Source organism: Prunus avium, chromosome 1, assembly GCF_965620075.1.
Source record: "Prunus avium chromosome 1, drPruAviu1.hap1.1, whole genome shotgun sequence".
Taxonomy (NCBI): Eukaryota; Viridiplantae; Streptophyta; class Magnoliopsida; order Rosales; family Rosaceae; genus Prunus; species Prunus avium.
Window position 1 is genome coordinate 61,682,951 of NC_142284.1, and position 18,130 is coordinate 61,701,080.

Here is an 18,130-nt window from a genome sequence, read left to right on the forward strand (position 1 = left end):
AATATATATAAGCTAAAGCGTGAATTAATTCAATTGATCAATATGCTTTCCATTCATCCGTAAAGTCAAGTATTCATATAATGAGCAGGAAACTTTAAAAAAAAAAAAAAAATTATTTTAAGGAAGAATCAGGAAACTTTTATTAATATTATTTTAATGAAGGAAGAAACAGGAACCTTTTTATTTTTGACCAAATAAAACACAGGAAACTTTTTATTTTTTTGAGAGAGAAAACAGGAAACTTATAATTATTTTGAATATGCGTATGGTATATATATGTACGACTTACTTTTCTTTTTGGTTTCCCGTTTTAAAATTCCTAGTGTTACCTGTTTGTTTATTTGTTACCCTTTTTATGATTTTTTGGGGTTTACTGGTGAGATTGGGTTTTAGGGCCAATTGAGGAAGTGGTTTAGTTCAAAGCCCTATATAATTTACCTTCTTCTTTAATTTTATTGCTTCACTCTCGTTAATCAAAGGTGCTCGTGGACTGGATCTCTCTCTGACACCATCGTTTTTGCTCCATTGTCCAAGATAATCAAAGCAGGTTACCTCATCTCATGCTTTTTCAGTTATATTTTAGTTTTAGTTTTCTTTTCTTCTGAACAGTGTAGTATAAATTTTTTCTATTTGGTTAGAGTTGTGCATCTCAGTTTTCTTAGGATGTACACTGCTGGTTTTTTTTCACCTTACTCTTCTTTTTGAGCTCAAGTGTTTTCTAAGGGTACTGTTTGCAATGTGTACTTTGTTTGCTGGCTAATTAAAAGTTGCTGGAGAAGATGCAATGTGTTTTATTAATTGTTTGTTTGTTTCTATCTTTTCTTGCAGATTATTTTGATTGCTAAGAATTCTTTTCGGTAAAATGGATGACCAGAGAGAGTTACCTGACTTTGTTCGACGGTTGCTTCGTGCCAATAATTCACAGGACATGGTCATTGGTTCTGAGCTTTGTTATTACGGTTTCAAGTTCGATAATAGAATTTCTCAAGAATTGTATGAGGGGCGTTTGCTTACATCTTCTGATCCTCGTGGGGCACCGATAGATGTGGTGTTTGTAAAAGTTGCTCGACGAGAAGATGCAAAAAAAATATTTCAAAGGACTGCCGCAGCTAATGATGGTGTTGTTTTAAAGCCGTAGAAGTATTTGTTCTCCGGACAAAAGGAGTTTCGCGACTTGCCTAAGGATGCAGAGTTGAGGACGGGAATCTGGACTCTATGTTATGATCGTTTCGAACACAATCTTAAAGATTGGACGAATATGGTGAAGGGAAATGTTGGTTATTATGATAAGCTTAAACTGCCTATCAAGACTAGCGATGGTTGTCGTCTTAAGAAATTTTGGCGTGATTCTATAAGGTAGTTGGTTAGATTTTGTTAAAATTATTGGTTATAGTTTTGTTTTAATTGTATTTGACATAAATTCTTCCTACTGTTTGTAGGGAGTTGATTGTTGGTGTAGGTCGCATACATTCTAAGGGGTTATATCATGGTGGGTTGGGTTCGGAGAGTAATTATGTATTTATTGACAAATGTCTGAAGGTAATTAACATTGAGGGAGATTTGGATGAGTATGAATTTGATGAAGACCGTGAGGAGCAGAAGAAAGCAGATATTACGGACCTTTTAGGGATGTTGGACAACTGGTTCGAATCGATACTAGCGGGGGGCAAAAGAAGTTGGTTGGAATGTCAACACTTCTTTGATTTTGTCAACCGTGCTAAGAGAAAGAAGAAGTTGGAGTGAGTTGTCTATCTCTTTTATTTTATTTATTTATTTTTTTTCACTTCATTTATTTCTTATAGGATATTGTTCTTTTTGTCTTTTCAGCTACGATGAATTGGTGAAAAAAGTGGTGGGTCATCCGTTTTTGTTAAAAGCTGATGAAAGGATGCGTCTCTTTGATCATTATGAAACTATGAAGAGTGGTCGAACTGGTAACAAAGTCAAATTCGCATTGGCAAGATCCGCTTTTGACAATTTCAAATCCTGGAACTCTACTTCAACCGTTAATAGCATGGATACATTTATGTTGGGTGTTTATAACCATAGAAACTCCTCGGCATCAAGAAAACAAAAGAAATACATCCGCATCAAAAATATAAAACCCCGTGTAAATTACACTGGGGATGTGGAGGATCTTCTTAGGTACCTTAGGAATCTGAATCATCATTATCATGAACATGGTTTGGCTGCTGGTTCTATGGAGGATGTGGATCATGGTGTTACAACACATTTTCGTGGGTTTTTGGAGCTGCTTTACAGGCATTTAGAACTATAGTGGGAGCGGTGTGTGGTTCATTTCATGGAGTTATTTTATTTTGTATATCAAAGATTTCATGGCAACAGTAGATTAAAGATTTGAATATTAAAACAAGTACATGCGCTACATTTTTCTTTCCTGCAATTACAAAGTTTACTACCTTATTTATTGCTGAAACAAAACAATGAATCAATAATTTATTAACGCAAAAAAAAACCTCACCAGCTGTGTGTGTATATATATATATATGTTGTTTTTTTGTAAGTTAAACAACAGCAAAATGAAAAATTCACGCTAAAATTTTATGAATCAATTTTATACAACCAATATACCTTTCGAAAAATCACATTCAGTGCAAGCCCATATATAAAAAAGTGAAATAAAACATAGGAACTACATTTTGAAAAAGAAAAGGAATTTCCACTCAATGGCTTTGGCAATGGTTATCAGTTCAAACAGCGTAATCAGAGCAAATTAAATCCAATAAGTAAGCCATTGGTGATCCTCAGCAGGAGGAGACTGTGTCAGCAGAATTATCCTCCTCTCTGATCTCATTCTTCTCATGCATGGGTCATCTGTTCAATTTTCAAACAGTTTGCATGAAAATATGATTCATTAAAAAGATGCACTATTAAATCAATGCACAAGAAAGATGTGTTCCAAATAACATTAACATCTGTATAGCTTTTCAATTCCTCTTCATGCCAAGAAAGATGTGTTCCAAATAACAAGCTACAATGTTTTGCTTAATCTGATGTTCACACAGGAGAGACGTGTGCTCACAAGGAAGCATTATCTTTAAGTAAAAAAAACCACTAGTGTGTTTTCACAGCATAAAAAAATAACTGAACAAAAATGCCATTGTAAAGAAAAAAGCTCTCTATTTTGATAATCTCATGTGCAAAAAGTTCTTTATCTTTAAGTTTCAGACACGCAGTTTTTTCAAGTTCATGATTTTTATATTAAATATGAATCTCTCCTGTAAACAATATTGTCGGGTGTAATTGATCAATACTCGTTAAGTCTTCTAGAAAGTCTCTCACACTTAATCTTGGGTGGGCGCAGTCCAACTTTGATTGAATTAAAATCACGGGTTAAATCAAACTAAACTAAACCAGACCACTATTGAGTGGTTTGGTTTAGGTGGTTTGGCTATTTAGATTTGAGACAAATACTTTTTATAGTTTTGTTCTCTTAGTGATTTAGCCATACAACCGTACAAAGTGAGAAAATTTCAGTTTAGGGTGGGTGAAGTGAGACTGAGCATCAATTTCAAGGGGTGAAACAGATAATAAGCCATAATAAAAAGGGGACATTAGCAATGAGTGATGATTTTCCCACCTCCCTTTCGTCCACTTACACTTCCTTTTGTTTTTTAGTACTATAACAAAAGATGGTGAAAGTGGACAAAAAAAGAGAGTGGGAATATACAATTCCAACAAAGGAAGTGTAAGTAAACAAAAGAGAAGTGGGAAAATAAGTTCGCTCAATGATACCTAAAAAGTTCTAAGTTTTATTTAGAAAGTTGGACAGATATTCTATTCTTTAGGCTCCACTTTGGGGTTTAAGAATAAAACGTATTTTCCTAAAAACAGTTCCTTAAAAATAGCTACAAGTAAAGAGTTTATAGCTCAAATTGTCATAATTACTTTTGTACTCGAGGTCATGTGTTCGAATCACCTCTTTGCAAACATCGCTTGTATAAATTGTTTTAAAGAAAAAAAGCTACAAATATTACTAGATAATAGGGATGTGCATCATTTTCAATCCAGCATATTTTGAAGAATTTGCATCCAATTCAATTACCAATTGGGTTCATTATATTATAATTCAATCCAATTAAGTATCCAAATCCAACCCAATTCAATTAAGTATCCAAATTCAACCTAATCCAATTAGGATTAATAACACAATTCAATCCTGGATAGTGCAGTGCATAATATAGAAAATAAATAATGTCGGCATGATTGATATGGTGAATCAATCCTAATATGTGTAGTACGTAAAATTATATGGACACACATAAATTTATTTAACGTAGTAAAATTCCAACTTTAGGGAAATTCATGAGACTTTTAGTCCAAAATAAATCCACTATAGAACAATAATTACAAGAAGTACTCACACACTTATCTTAGACACATTTTAGATAATATTTACTGACTCCTTTGTAACTCAACTTCTCACGGGATGATCTTCCAAACACTCCTTATGTTAAACGCAATATTGGTCATGATTGATTCAAGCTCATCGGAGGAAAACTGAGTTCTTCCAACTCTCCTTATGTTGAACCAAATACTGGTCACAATTGGTTCAAGCTCACCGAAGAAACCGCCACCACAGGATTGATGCCCTCAACCGTGTGAGTCACGGAATTATGCAAATGATTGCAATATGATTGAGAAATCAGTTGATAAATCACCAAGTAAACATGGAACACTTGATGATTTATCCATAATAAAAACACAAATTTCTTCGACGTTTAAGCACACAAAAACTGATGTTGAAAAGCTGTAAAAAAAGAAGAGGCACAAGGCTCTCCTTTATAGACCTTTAACACAAAATTAGCACCTTTGAAAACTGGACAGAAAATTAAAAAGATATGTTACCTATTCTGTGTAAAAAGGAACTAGACATTTAATATAAAGGGAAACCAAAACAAGGAGGTGCTTGCCTGGGTTAATGCTTTGGAGGTGGGCGAGGGGGAAATCGGGTGGTGACTATGCCTTTTGTTGGAGAACCAAAATGAAACTCATGCATAAGTTAGGGACCATTTCAGTCAGTTTTTATTTTTATTTTGTCAAAAATCTTATTTACCCCTAGTATGTGTCATCCACGTGATTCAAACTATCAAAAAAAATGTCATGGTGGGATCAGTTTGCTCCCAAAATAGAAAGTTGGAGTACTATTTAATCGAATAATTAAGTTAGAGTACCAAAATGTATCTCGGGGACAAATTCAAGGACTATTTTGGTATTTACCCAAAAAAGTCCAAGCATTTATTTTGTCAAAGGAGACAAAATAGTGATCATGTGACTTGCGCATGACCTTTTTTTTCTAAAAAAAAATTTAACGGTCTTCACCTTAGAGCATCCGCAATGGGTTTCCTAAACCACCTTAAACAAATTTTAGAGAGAAATTGGAAAAATACAACTCCAACCATGCTCCCTATCCACCTCCTAAAATAGAGAGACCTCTATGAGCTCCTAAATTTTATGAGAGAGAAAGCACTCCTAATGGCTCCCTATAATTTAATACTGCTTTTTCTTGAGGAGTATTTTAAACCTTTAATTAATACTAACTATTTTTTATATTATTTTTAAATAGAGATGGACCAATTAAAAAAGAGTTATAACATTTATGACTCCCTGAACTAGAAAGCATGATTGTAGTTAAAATTTTATAAGAGCATCCGCAATGATGCTCTCTATTTCTTAGCTAAAATTTAGCTAAAAATATAAGAAAGCTATTTTAGGAGCTCTCTAAAAAATTTCAACTCCAACCATACTCTCTAATTTGGAGAGTCATAAATGCTATAACTCTTTTTTGATTGGTCCATCTCTATTAAAAAATAAAATAAAAAATAGTTAGCATTAAATAAAGGTGTGAAATACTTATTAAATAAGGCAACATTAAATTATAGGGAGCCATTAGGAGTACTTTCTCTCTCCTCAGATTTAGGAGCTCCTAGATGACTCCCTATTTTAGGAGGTGGATATGGAGCATGGTTGGAGCTGCATTTTTACAATTCCTCCCTAAAATTTGTCTAAGAAGGTGGTTTAGGGAGCCCATTGCGGATGCTCTAAAGAGCTCATAAAATAGCTTTTATATGTTTTTAGCTAAATTTAAACTAAAAAATAGAGAGGATGATTGCAAATGCTTTTATGTGGTATTTTTCTATTGACACAATAAAATAGTGCAGGGAAAAAAAAAAAAGTTGGTGGTAAAATTCGACATAGAGTAAAGTATTGAGGTAAATTTTAGGCGGTATTACTAAAAGTTCCCCAAATTAAGTTAGGAGAAATGAGACAGAAAAAAGCCCGAAACTAGAAGATCTTTCATCATCTCTGTGAGAGAGAGTCATCGGAAGTGGAAGGCATAGCTGGTAAAATAGCAGCAGATGGCAACCACAGCATGTTTCGTCATCGTCAGCAGAAACGACATCCCTATTTACGAAGCTGAAGTCGGATCCGCTGCCAAAGTAAGTATCGTTCCTTTTCCTTCTCCTTTTCCTTTGTAATTTCTAATTTCAATTGCATTTTTCTGATTTCCATATTCATCTGCAATGCCCATTTTTGGTTACTTGTGTGTTTAGAGACTCAAAGATTCAGACTTGTAACATTCAAATGCTTTTCCATTAGTGTAATTTTTATGCCAAAATGCATCCATTTGCAATTAATTAAAATGGGTTTCTTCATTTCTTGGCAATCTCTGCATCTGCAATGCTTTGTTCAATTTCTGTTATGGGGTTTGTTAATAACTTTTAAATTCATCAAAATATATAATTTATATGGCTAAATACTTATGTCTTAATAATGGGTTGACACTTGACAGAGAGAAGATGCTGCTCAGCTGCATCAGTTCATATTACATGCTGCTCTGGATATTGTTCAGGACCTTGCCTGGACTACTAGTGCCATGTGAGTCACTTGTTCTCTGTGCCCTCTGTGCTTTTCTTCCACCTTTAACTTGTTTACACCTATTATTCATCTTTATAACATTCTTGGTGTAGGTACTTGAAAGCAATAGACCGCTTTAATGATCTGGTGGTTTCCGTCTATGTCACCGCTGGTCATATCCTTCATATTTTGAAATCAAATATTTGTCACCTTCACCTATTTTAGAATTCTATAGTTTCTGATGATTTGTTATTTGTTGCATTGGTAAATTCTTGGTTCCCGTTGTTTGCATTGTGTAAATGTTTTAAATAGTACTATTAAAGAACTGCATATATTCAGAATTTACGATCAATCCTGCATACAACTCTTTTCGGTTTTCAGAACAAGAAAGTATGTTCAACCGATAACAGTGATACAACCTCAGCAGATGGCATAGCAATGATGTCAAATGTATATTCTTATGTCGTCTTCAATTTCCCCAATTCATTACTGTTGTCACTGTTGTGGATTTTTTTTCCAACTTCACTGAAGGATGAGTGAAAAGTTTTTAAATTTTGTTCCTATGCTGTACCGTGTTAGTGTACAACTTTCAGTTTGATGCTTTCCTTGACTAGACATACATACACGACTTATGCTACTTCATGACTCCCGTAATGATGATGGTATCAAGAGCTTCTTCCAAGAGGTTCATGAGCTCTATATCAAGGTAAGTCACTACTTACCATCCGCCCCTTATTTAAGTTTCTTTTTTCACTTTCGTACTATGTTCCTTATGCATGTTTTTTGGGGATTGTCCTTATGAAACTCCTGGTGAGGAAGATTCTCCTGTAGTATCTTGGGTGAATGCTCTTACAAGTTTGAACAAGTAGAAACCCACTGGCAATGACATTGAACATAGGATATGCAAAAAAACATTATGTGCATTCTTCACTTCCCCTGAACCCACGTCAATGTATGTCAACAGGCATGTGGTACACATCCCTTTGTTCGTAATAGGTAGGTAGCAACTGCTTAATTGGACACTAGGCAGTGTTTTGTTGGAAATAATTTCCTTTTCTTCCACTCCCTTTCCCATTTTGGATTCTCAAGAACTTGGGAAAAAATTTCAGTGGTGGTTACTAGGCAGATTGACCATAGTGGTTCAAGTAAGGGTGGTGTGTAGCAGTGGTTTTGCCGATGGCTGTGGTAGTTTTTGGTGGCTAGAAATAGCATTGATCGTGGTAATTTGGCGGGGGTTTCTCGCAGCAAGCTTTCTGCATGTTTTGATGGTTGTGATAGAGGCACGATGGGAATGCCCACCATAAGAGCCCATTTTTAAATTTAAATTCTCTTCGGTTTGATGTTAGTTTCATACACTTGTTATTACGGGTAAATAGATGTCTTATTTCGATTTCAAAAGTCTGCACATTTTCCAAGTTATATCATTCTTTCTATGCTATTTCTAATATGTTTCTAAAACGTTTTCATTTTCTTGGAGTTAAATCTTTTGCAGAGCTTGTATCAAGTCCATATATGTTAACAAAGTTTGAAGCTCTGGATTCTAGATTAGGACTTAGGAAATACTTTTTCTTGATAATATACACACTTGTGGTGTTAATCTTTTGACAGGCATGCATGTGAATTTTCCCTATTTCCTCTCAAACAGTCTTTGCTAAACCCCTCACATTGTTTTCATGTCTAATATAACCAGCACAATCTTTTGTTCTATATTTTGATATGAATTAGGAAAGATTTCTGTCAGAGTATCTAGTATCCTTTCTTCAAGCCTAAGAGCCGTCTAGCACAAATTTTTTCTTTTCAACTAATTTTTCTTTTCAATGCTGTCAACCAGACTTGATGGGGAAACCCCTCATATCATTTTCCATTTCAAAGCTGAAGTTTGCCTAAACACACTGTTAATTCTTTCATTACACAGTTTCCATTTCACACTGTTAATTCTTTTATTGCATAATATCTGTTTCAAACTCTCCTGTACCTTCCAGTCGTATAATGAAGGATAACTCTTGCCTTTTAGTTTAGTGTAGCTAATTCGAAATGAATTATTCCTTATTCTTTCCTTAACAAGAACTTTAAGTGTCATGCTTCCATCCTCTATACCTCCTTATGTTGTTCAGACTTAGAAGTACTGTTGTGGGGGATTCTGATATCTTTTAGCGTGTTGGTTTTTTTTTTTGTGCTAGTTAATGTACTCTGAACTCTCTCCAGTCACAAAAGAAAGAATAGGTTAATATCAAAGCCAAGTTGAACTTATCTCTGCCTAGCTCTTCTTCCATTTTCTCTAGTTTTGTCATGCGTTATTTCAGATTACGACCTGCAAACTAAAAGTGCGACAAGAAAAAAGAGTTGATTATAGTGATTGACATTTTTTTTTGGGGTCAAGTTATAGTGATTGACTCAAAAAGCCTAAATTTTATAACTGAACAAGGATTCTGTTACACAAAGACATCGGTTATTCACTCATATGGTGTGTTTTTGAATATGCAGACTCTTCTTAATCCCCTCTACCTGCCTGGTTCCCGAATCACTTCATCGCATTTTGATACCAAAGTTCGTGCCCTTGCACGAAAATATCTGTAGGGGCCATGCATCCTGTGGGAAGACAAGCCCCTGACTTTTTCAGGATGAGGTGCAAGCTTCCACAAATATGGTATTTGAAGCCTTTTCTTTTTCTTTTTCTGTTTCATGATTTTAGTTCAAGACTGTTACTTGTAAAATAACAATGTTTAGTAAAGAATTTAGCCCGCCATATTTAGGGTATGTTTATTATTAGAAAATTTCTGTATTGCATTTATCGCTTCGCTAACAGTTGTACTGCTATTATCTTATTTACAGATTGACAATTTTTTTGAGGGTCATACCACCTGTATGTAGACTCAGTAATATTGTTGCGTTTTCCCCCTTTTTTGAGGGAGTAACAGATAAACAAATTTGAAAAATGAAAAAGAAAACTCTGGAAATATATAAATAAATAAAATTTGAAGTGCCAAACAACAGACCATAAATAAATAATATCTTTTTTTTTTTTTTTATTGTTTATCAATTCAGAACATGGATCCTAACATTTAACATGATGATCAGGACCGCATTGTCCATCTAACAATGGCCTAAACATTTTCATAAAAAATGTCCAATCTTAAAATTACTTATAAGAAGTGGGTTACTGGTTCAATGTTGTAATTCTCATCCAATATCCATCATTCTTCTCTCCTCACCTAATAGCTCTGCAAACAGTTCTCTTTTTATACCTTTGTTCATTACACCCATTCTCAACATCTTTAGCACCAACACAAAGAAAAAGGTGGTTTTTCAGAAAGGGGAAAAAACCTGAAAATGGATTTGATTGGTCAAAAACTGATGTGTGTACTCATGAAAGTTATTGCTTGGAGAGAAAAGATGAAAATGGGAGAAAGTTTAAGTATTTTTCTTGTGAAATTTAAAAAGTTCAATAGTTGTGGTGAAGAGTAAAACTATTCTACCATGGGGAATTTGTTGAAGTAACAAGACTAAGAACAAGTGAAAGCGGAAAAATAAGGAACCGTCAGGTGAGAGCATAAAAACTTATGGTGCAATAGTTTAGCTGCAACACAAGCAACGTCCAAAGAAACTATGGAAGAGTGTAATGCACGGAAGTCCATATGTTCTCTTGTGACGACTGCAGTAATGAGGATGTTTATAACCGAACAACGATAGAGCATCGTTACATTACATGAGATGTATCTTTAAAACCGAAGATGCTTATAAGCTTTGTCGATGGCCAAATCATGATTACATTACATAAGTGATTAAAAAGGTCATGAACCATAAGCTACAAAAGGATATATTTATAAAATTCAAAATTCAAAATTCAAAATCAAAATCTCCAGATATCCAAGAAAAGCCTCTTTCCAGTTTAGTGGGTGGACGAACTAGTGTTTGCTCTTCATCCCTATCAAGTCAACCTGCAATACAAGATATGAGATGGCAATACATAATATATTACCAAGAAAATAGTACAAACAAGAACAATACATACCTTTTTTCGGTCAGTTTTCCTTTTCTTTGGAGCAGGCTGTTCAATACTACCAACCTGCCATGTACCAAAATCATGAACAATTGTAACAGCTAAATCAACCACAAAGAAATATTAAGTATAATCGGTGCAATACCAAATCAGAAAAAAGATTAAGAACAAGGAATAGCTTCTTACAGTAATTATAAAAAAAATGTAAAAATTAACTAACTTGTTATGTTATGAATCTAGTGGATCGTACAACTGTTACACCAAAATATTTAAAAAGTTACAACAGTAAATGAGGACCGGATTCTTACAATTTCTGGGCATTCATAATCAATACCAGCAGCCTCAATTCTCTTTTGACGCTTCAGATCTCTCTTTAAAATCTTCTCCACCAACTTCTTGTGCTCTTCCAATGTCCTCTCCTGAAAAAACATCACCCAACGAGGACAGAGTTAAAGAAGTCCTTACAGACTTGTCTGGTAATGTCAAATGAGAAAACTTGATAGAGGTTGCTTTTTAATATCTGCATTGAATACCTTGTCATGCCTCTTCCGCTCAATTTGAACCCAGTTCAAGGGTTTGACTCGGTAGTTGAAACCTTTCCATCTATATAAAATAAACAAGACACAAATAGTGAGCAACTTATAGCAACAACAATGATTTACAAGGGCAACAATGATTTTGAAAAAAGAATAATATTCAAACCCTTAAACCGCAGCAGCTAATAATGCAATAATGCAAACAATGACTATCAGTTATAAGTCGTTAAGAAACATTCCAGCAGCATGGGTACATACATCCGATGCTGCTTGTGAAAATAGATGACTCAATTGACAACAGAAGACAACGGACGACCAAGACTATATGTGGAATGATTGCCACCCAGAACTGGGTCCCATTCCCAAATCACATGGATGTACTAAGTTATATGACAATTTTTTTTAAAGAAGCAGTAAACAGCTTAGCCACCTTAAATACATATATGGATTACCAAAAATAAATACCTTTTGATGCCATACAAACTCCGACATCATAATAAATAATAATAATTAATTGCTTACAATTTTGGGTGAACCTGCTGTGGAGCAATAAGATGGACTTGCAAAAGGTGTTCGAACAACAAATAATTATGCATAGTTTCAGCTACAACTTTTGCCACCTGCAAACAAGGAATGCAAAGTTAGAACCCAACCAAAAAAAAAAACAAAAAGGAACTTTGTAAAGAAGAACAGGCTTTTAGATGCCAAAATTTAATGAATTGAATACAACCCCAGGGTCCTCAAACTCGATGAAGCCAAAGTGCTTTGATTTTCCTGTCTATTAAGATGAAAGATAAAAAAGTCAAAATTTGTCAGAAAAATATAAATTTATTAAACTTCAATATTACCTACTAAATATAAAAGAAAAATCCTTAGTCGGAAAATGTTCAAAATTCTGGGAGGAAAAAAGGTGTGCTAGAATTAAGATCCGGGGCAATAGACATTCAGGTAATTTTCAGTTACAAGGAATTAACTAAAGACATTTCAATAGGGAACTTGAGAAATGGGCTATCTCCTTAAGAATCAACTTCCTTTTCCCCTGATTATTTGTCAGCCAATCTCCCTAAAATCAAACTCAAAATTGCCACAATGGGACCAACTGTGACCTCACTAGAGTCTCAACTGGCCTCCTAATTAGCATTCTCACTCTACCATTCCAATTTAAATTACTCATTACTCATGTAAAAACCCTCTAACTGAGTAATGGCTTATCAAACAATTGGAAATTTCACTAAGACTACAATTTTACTTGTTAGTAGTAGCTTTCTAGTCAGATATGGCAGGTGGAGTACCAGTCAAATTTCTGAAGGCAGACTATAAATCCTAGTTAAACCTTTAAAAAAAACTTCAGATAAGCAAATACGACACAATTGCTATCACAAAGTAAAAGTTATGTCATCATGCAAAACATAGATGAAGCTATGGTCCAGAAGCCTGACCTTTTTGTTGCGTGCAATTCTCAGTTTCTTAATCACACCAAATTGCCCAAAAAATCCTGCAAAAAAAGAAGCTAATTAGCAGGAACACAAATAAAAATGTAGTAACAACTTTCACCAAAACGTATACAGCATTCTTCATTTCAAATCAATCGCACCTTCCATTTCCTTCTCATAGAAACCGTGAGGTATCCGACCAATGTATAAAACCTTGGCGACATCCTCCTTGGGCTTTTCTTCGGGGAGCTTACGCGCAGGGCCGCCTTCCAATGGCTTTCCTCATAAAACAACCAAAGCCATAAATAACAAACCCAAAAAAAAATATTTAACAAAGAAACACTTGTATATAAAAAATGCGTATAGTTTGTAATTAAGCATTACCAAGAAATCAGCAGCAGTAGCAGCAGCTTCTTTATTGTGAGTAGATACTGATAATTGGGCAGAAGCTTTGCTCAGCTGCTTCTTCATTGCCTTTTTCGCCTTTGCCCCCATCTCGCTGCAACTACAATGATCTTTCAAAGAGAGAGCGAGAGAGAGAAAAAAAAAAATTAAATTAAAATTAAAAAGAAAAGTCTCGAACTTTCTATGAACAACGAAAGCGGTCGACGTAGCAAAACAAAGAGGAGCTCTTGGATGCGAGAAAAGTAGGGAGTTTACCTGGAGAAAATAGAGTTGAGCTTATTAGGGTTTTTCTGCGCAAAGAGGAAGGCTGAGAGTGGAGGATGAGAGGCGGGTTTTAGGTTAAGGTTTTTCAGACTAGTTAGTTCAGATGACTTGGGCTTGGGCTTGGGCTTGGGCTTGGGCTCGAGCTCGAGCTGCAGCTGGAAAAATCACACCGACTTTTTAGGAGGGTAGTTCCATTTGCGAGGAGGCTAGCCATTACCGAGTCACATTTACATATATATATATCGCGGCTATACGATTTTAAAAACCGAGTATAGCCGCGCGGCTGTAATATTTATTTTTTTTTTTAATAAAGAGAACCGCCTAGCGCCTAGGCGCCACGTGTCAAACAAAATATAGCCGCACGGTCATACTGTATCTTTTAAAAAATAAGGAAAAAACCGAGTGTAGCCGAGCGGCTATACTATAATTTGTATTCAAAAAATAAATTTCTCCTACCGTCAAACCATGTTACTTCCTCAGTTGGATAGTTTATCATCAAAGCTTATCACATTCAGTCAAGAAGGAAATTACAAAGATGAATGTGGGTCAAATAGCATATCTCTAACATCAAAACCCATGTACCAAATTTTTTTTTGAACACAAGTCTCTTGGGGAGCAATTAGTCAACAAATTTTGAACAAAAAAGATTACAATAGATAAATGGTTCCCACGATCACAAGTGTAGTTTCAGGACAGAGATGAAGTTTGCCGACCGATTCATTATCACTTTTTTATTTTTTGAAGTTGACGACGGAGAGATGAAGAAAACAGGATGACTTGGTAGTTTCAGGACATACTATTTTTTTCTGGTGATGCCATCTTGGATATGGTTTACAACGCAAATAAGCAGACAATTAACATTATACTTAAAGTAGTTTTCTCAGGGATGAGACAAATGCTAACTTTATTAGAACAATGATGTTACTCATGAGGCCAAAAAAAAAGGGCAAGGTATAGACGTTTCTCTCATAATGCCCTCATGTCACAAATAGTACAAATTTTCTTTTAGTTTAACCTCTTGTCACAAATTGTTTCTGAGGAAGAGGAAGGGCTCTCCAACCAATATCACGGCGGTAGAACCCACCTGGCCAATTAATTTCTTCTACGCCTTGATATGCCCGATCGCATGCCTCTTTGAGGTCTCTTCCCTTGGCAGTCACTCCAAGAACACGGCCCCCAGCAGCAATGAAGTTGCCATCTGGATCCAGGGCAGTTCCTGCATGAAATACCTTAACAGATGGAGCAACATTTTCTGCTTCATCAAGGTTTCGAATTACACTTCCCTTCTCATATGGCCCTGGGTACCCCTTACTTGCCATTACCACCACCATGGCTGACCCGGCCGACCAGTTCAACGACACCTCACTTAGCTGTCCTCTACAAGCTGCAAGTAGAACTTGTGCCAGATCAGATTCCAGACGAACCATCAAAACCTGTTTATCATAAAAGGCAAACAAGCACCCGAAATCCATGTTAACGGGTTACTCACTACTAATCTAAAACAAAACAATCTGATGAGACGCAAGACAACTAGATTGTTATGCCTGAGTACCATAAAAGATGCTAACCTACCTTTAAGCACAATATTTAGATATGACACGCAACCCACCACTCAACAACCTATCAAAGTAATGGCCACACTAGCAATTTGGAATATCGATATGAGCACATGCAGAATTTATGCTACGTATGAGATTAAGGGTGCAAAGAAATCCATTAAATCATATGCTCATAAGCCACATCACATCAATCTTGCCCAGTAGCACTAGGATAACTTCAGAAAGAGACAAAAATAGACATTGGCCAAAAAAGCAATGGAGAAAGACAAAGAAAACCAGAACACTGAAAATGTAAACAAACAGGGTGAGCAAATAAATAAAACAAAATCCATCAAAACCTCAAATACTACATCCAAACGACAACGGCCTTTCACAATCTTACTTTCCTCTATCTCCCTAAACTTAGTTAAGTTAGTTCCAACTTCTACCTGCATATGCATAATACATACTACAACTCTCACACTAACCTAATATGTACAATCAGATCCATTTAAATTTCATTACTTCATCAAACAGAAACGCACTTTTAATTCTTGAACCTAAATTGTTGCCTGCAAAATGAGCAAAAAGTTCTGGATAAAGGCTTCACGAGTGGTAAAAATCTTGAGGTAAATTAAACAAAAATTGTATGAGATTTCAAGTAAAAACTGATCATTGGTATTTAAATTAGCAAATGAATCAAATATTTACATATCTACTAGGGGTCTGTATACTGACCTGACACTCTGGATCACCAAAGCGCACATTGTACTCAATTAGCTTAGGTAAGCCAGACTTCTTCTCTATCATGAGTCCAGCATATAAAACCCCAACAAACTTGCAGCCCTCTGCTGACATTCCTTTCACAGTGGGGTAAATGATGGATTTCATCACTATATCTTGAAGTTCTTTAGTTAGGATAGGGGCTGGTGAGTATGCACCCATTCCACCAGTATTGGGCCCTGTATCGCCATCCCCAACACGTTTATGGTCCTGAGCAGATTCCAGGGGTATGGCATTCTCTCCATCCACCAGAGCAAAGAAAGATGCTTCTTCTCCTTCCAGATATTCCTCAACAATGACACGACAACCTGCAGAACCAAAAGAACCTTTTACAAGCATTGAATCAACTGCTTCAAAAGCCTCGTCCAAAGTCATAGCAACAATAACTCCTTTTCCAGCAGCCAATCCATCTGCTTTAACAACAATAGGGACCCCTTGCTTTTGTATATATTGTTTCGCAGCAGATGGGTCTGTAAATGTTTGATACTGTATCAATTAATCAATGCATTAGTAACTCTTGTTTGTATGAAAATCGCCACACAAAAACTGAAAAATCAAATTCATTGTAAAATGCTATTCATTTTTCACATTCATTTCTTGTTCTAGTGAACATAAGCAAGCAATATTAAATTTAGCAACACCCTTTTATCTCTCTTAAATAATATCAAACATAATGAACAAACCTCAGCAGTAGGTATTCCATACTTGTCACACAAACTCTTCATAAAGTTCTTGGATCCTTCCAAAGCAGCGGCCTCAGATGAAGGGCCGAAAGCATGGATTCCAGCCTTAAGCAGATCATTTACAAGGCCTGCAACAAGTGGGGCCTCTGGTCCAACAACGACAAGTCCCACAACCCATTTACGGCAGAATGAAATCACAGCCGAGCTATCCGAGATGTCAAGGTCTGAAATACAAGTGGCATCCCCAGAATTGGAAATTCCAGGATTGCCGGGGGCGCAAAAGATGGAATCACAAGAAGGCGATCGTTTCAATGCATAGCAAAGAGCGTGTTCCCTTCCCCCACCACCAACAACCAAAACAACCACCCGCTCTTCTTCTGCAACATCAGTAGGCAAACAAGAAACTAAATTCCATGCAACTATCCAAGCCATTAATTATACAAATCCATACAGAGTTTTCGATACCATTTATACACATAAATAATTATACTTGCATGCATAATACACACATATGGTATTGCCATTTCCACAAAATCAAAAATCAACTAGAAATCTGACAATAAATCAATAACAATAACTAAATAAATAGATAAATAAAACAAAACAAGAACTAGTCTACATACTCAATGAAAGTTGCAATTTTTTTCCAATAAAAAGTTCAATTTCGAAATACATATATGGAAATTAGTTTCTGACAAACAAAATTAAAGAAATAACACTATTAAAAAGAGATAACCAAAGAAAAAGCATGAAAATTGGGAGAAAAATCAAGTGAATTGTCAAAAATTACCAGGAGCAGCAGCAGTACATTGGACGCGAAGGGAAACTGACGGCCGTGATTTGTGGGCATGGCAAGTGAGAAGGGTCGATGATGGGCCGTTGAGATTGCGAGAGCGGATGGGCCCCACAAAGGAGAGGAATGGCTTCGGAGAACGAAGGAAGTGAGTGTTGGTGTTGAGTTTGAGAGAAGCAGCTCCGACGAGGTCCAACGTTGCACAACCCATTTTCTCTCCCCTGTTTTCTTTGTTCCCAAACTGCCCCTCTGGGATTTTAAGGATTAAGCAAGCAAATAGGCGTCTGTCTGTGTAATCCTGCTTGGAAATGGGAAATTTAAAATTGGAATGAAGAAGAAGAGAGCATGGCTTCCGGGTTTTGGGTTTGTTTGTTTATTTTTGTCATTCTGAGGGGCTGAGGGTTTAAGGTGTTTTAAGAGGAAAGGCGCTCTAGATTTAATTAAATAAATAATTGTTTTTAATCAAATAAGACTAAAAACAAAATTAATTAGCCAAGAAAATCGAAATATACTTTCTATACACCCTAGCTTTAATTTTGTACAAAAATGATATGACTGTAGGGAGAATATCAAACACACACGACCTCACCTGCAAAAGCAAATACTCTTAATCACTACCGAAAGCGCTTTTAATGGCATTTGGCAGAAAAGTTTAGAAGTGTTTTTGGGCCATAAAAGCGCTTTCTGGAGAAGCACCTGCTATATGCTTCTTTAAGAAGCACTGCCCAATGCTTTTTCAAGAAGCACTTTGATTTTTTATGAAATTTTCAACAACTTTATAATAAAAACGCTTTTGTTAGAAGCGCTTATGAGCAT

At 35.7% G+C, this 18,130-nt stretch overlaps 3 protein-coding genes across 4 annotated transcripts; 1 reads left to right on the top strand and 2 right to left on the bottom strand.

Moving 5' to 3' along the window:
* The first annotated feature begins 6,271 nt into the window (after positions 1 to 6,271).
* LOC110765607 (SNARE-like superfamily protein) lies at positions 6,272 to 9,734 on the top strand. Its single transcript, XM_088250747.1, has 5 exons — positions 6,272 to 6,461; positions 6,815 to 6,900; positions 6,993 to 7,053; positions 7,499 to 7,585; positions 9,364 to 9,734. The coding sequence occupies exons 1-5, from the start codon at positions 6,381 to 6,383 to the stop codon at positions 9,454 to 9,456; spliced, it is 408 nt and encodes a 135-aa protein (XP_088106873.1). The 5' UTR covers positions 6,272 to 6,380; the 3' UTR covers positions 9,457 to 9,734.
* Positions 9,735 to 10,532: 798 nt separating this feature from the next.
* Positions 10,533 to 13,663, bottom strand: LOC110765794 (RNA-binding (RRM/RBD/RNP motifs) family protein). Of its 2 annotated transcripts, none has more exons than XM_021969031.2 (10): positions 13,509 to 13,663; positions 13,233 to 13,363; positions 13,010 to 13,124; positions 12,855 to 12,910; positions 12,146 to 12,193; positions 11,938 to 12,035; positions 11,413 to 11,482; positions 11,188 to 11,298; positions 10,892 to 10,945; positions 10,533 to 10,817 (listed from the first exon to the last, which is right to left on the bottom strand). In XM_021969031.2, exons 2-10 carry the CDS (start codon positions 13,341 to 13,343, stop codon positions 10,785 to 10,787), a joined length of 696 nt encoding a protein of 231 aa, XP_021824723.2. In that variant the 5' UTR covers positions 13,344 to 13,363; positions 13,509 to 13,663; the 3' UTR covers positions 10,533 to 10,784. The 2 variants fall into 2 exon arrangements, with proteins under 2 accessions (XP_021824723.2, XP_088107108.1); XM_088250982.1 differs by having other exon boundaries at positions 13,233 to 13,353; positions 13,509 to 13,624.
* A 729-nt stretch (positions 13,664 to 14,392) lies between these two features.
* Positions 14,393 to 17,721, bottom strand: PUR2 (Glycinamide ribonucleotide (GAR) synthetase). Its single transcript, XM_021968993.2, has 4 exons — positions 17,312 to 17,721; positions 16,522 to 16,898; positions 15,794 to 16,324; positions 14,393 to 14,950 (listed from the first exon to the last, which is right to left on the bottom strand). Exons 1-4 carry the CDS (start codon positions 17,523 to 17,525, stop codon positions 14,528 to 14,530), a joined length of 1,545 nt encoding a protein of 514 aa, XP_021824685.2. The 5' UTR covers positions 17,526 to 17,721; the 3' UTR covers positions 14,393 to 14,527.
* Positions 17,722 to 18,130: the final 409 nt, after the last annotated feature.

Excerpts from the sequence above, each read along its gene's own strand:
- LOC110765607 (XM_088250747.1), top strand. The coding sequence starts at position 6,381 with ATGGCAACCACAGCATGTTTCGTCATCGTCAGCAGAAACGACATCCCT. Across the intron at positions 6,901-6,992 it reads GCCTGGACTACTAGTGCCAT|GTACTTGAAAGCAATAGACC; the intron begins GTGAGTCACTTG and ends TTCTTGGTGTAG. Across the intron at positions 7,054-7,498 it reads CCGTCTATGTCACCGCTGGT|CATACACGACTTATGCTACT; the intron begins CATATCCTTCAT and ends TGACTAGACATA.
- LOC110765794 (XM_021969031.2), bottom strand. The coding sequence starts at position 13,343 with ATGGGGGCAAAGGCGAAAAAGGCAATGAAGAAGCAGCTGAGCAAAGCT. Across the intron at positions 13,125-13,232 it reads CTACTGCTGCTGATTTCTTG|CCATTGGAAGGCGGCCCTGC; the intron begins GTAATGCTTAAT and ends TTATGAGGAAAG. Across the intron at positions 12,036-12,145 it reads TCGAGTTTGAGGACCCTGGG|GTGGCAAAAGTTGTAGCTGA; the intron begins GTTGTATTCAAT and ends CCTTGTTTGCAG.
- PUR2 (XM_021968993.2), bottom strand. The coding sequence starts at position 17,525 with ATGGGTTGTGCAACGTTGGACCTCGTCGGAGCTGCTTCTCTCAAACTC. Across the intron at positions 16,899-17,311 it reads ATGTACTGCTGCTGCTCCTG|AAGAAGAGCGGGTGGTTGTT; the intron begins GTAATTTTTGAC and ends CTGATGTTGCAG. Across the intron at positions 14,951-15,793 it reads TTGGTGATCCAGAGTGTCAG|GTTTTGATGGTTCGTCTGGA; the intron begins GTCAGTATACAG and ends TATGATAAACAG.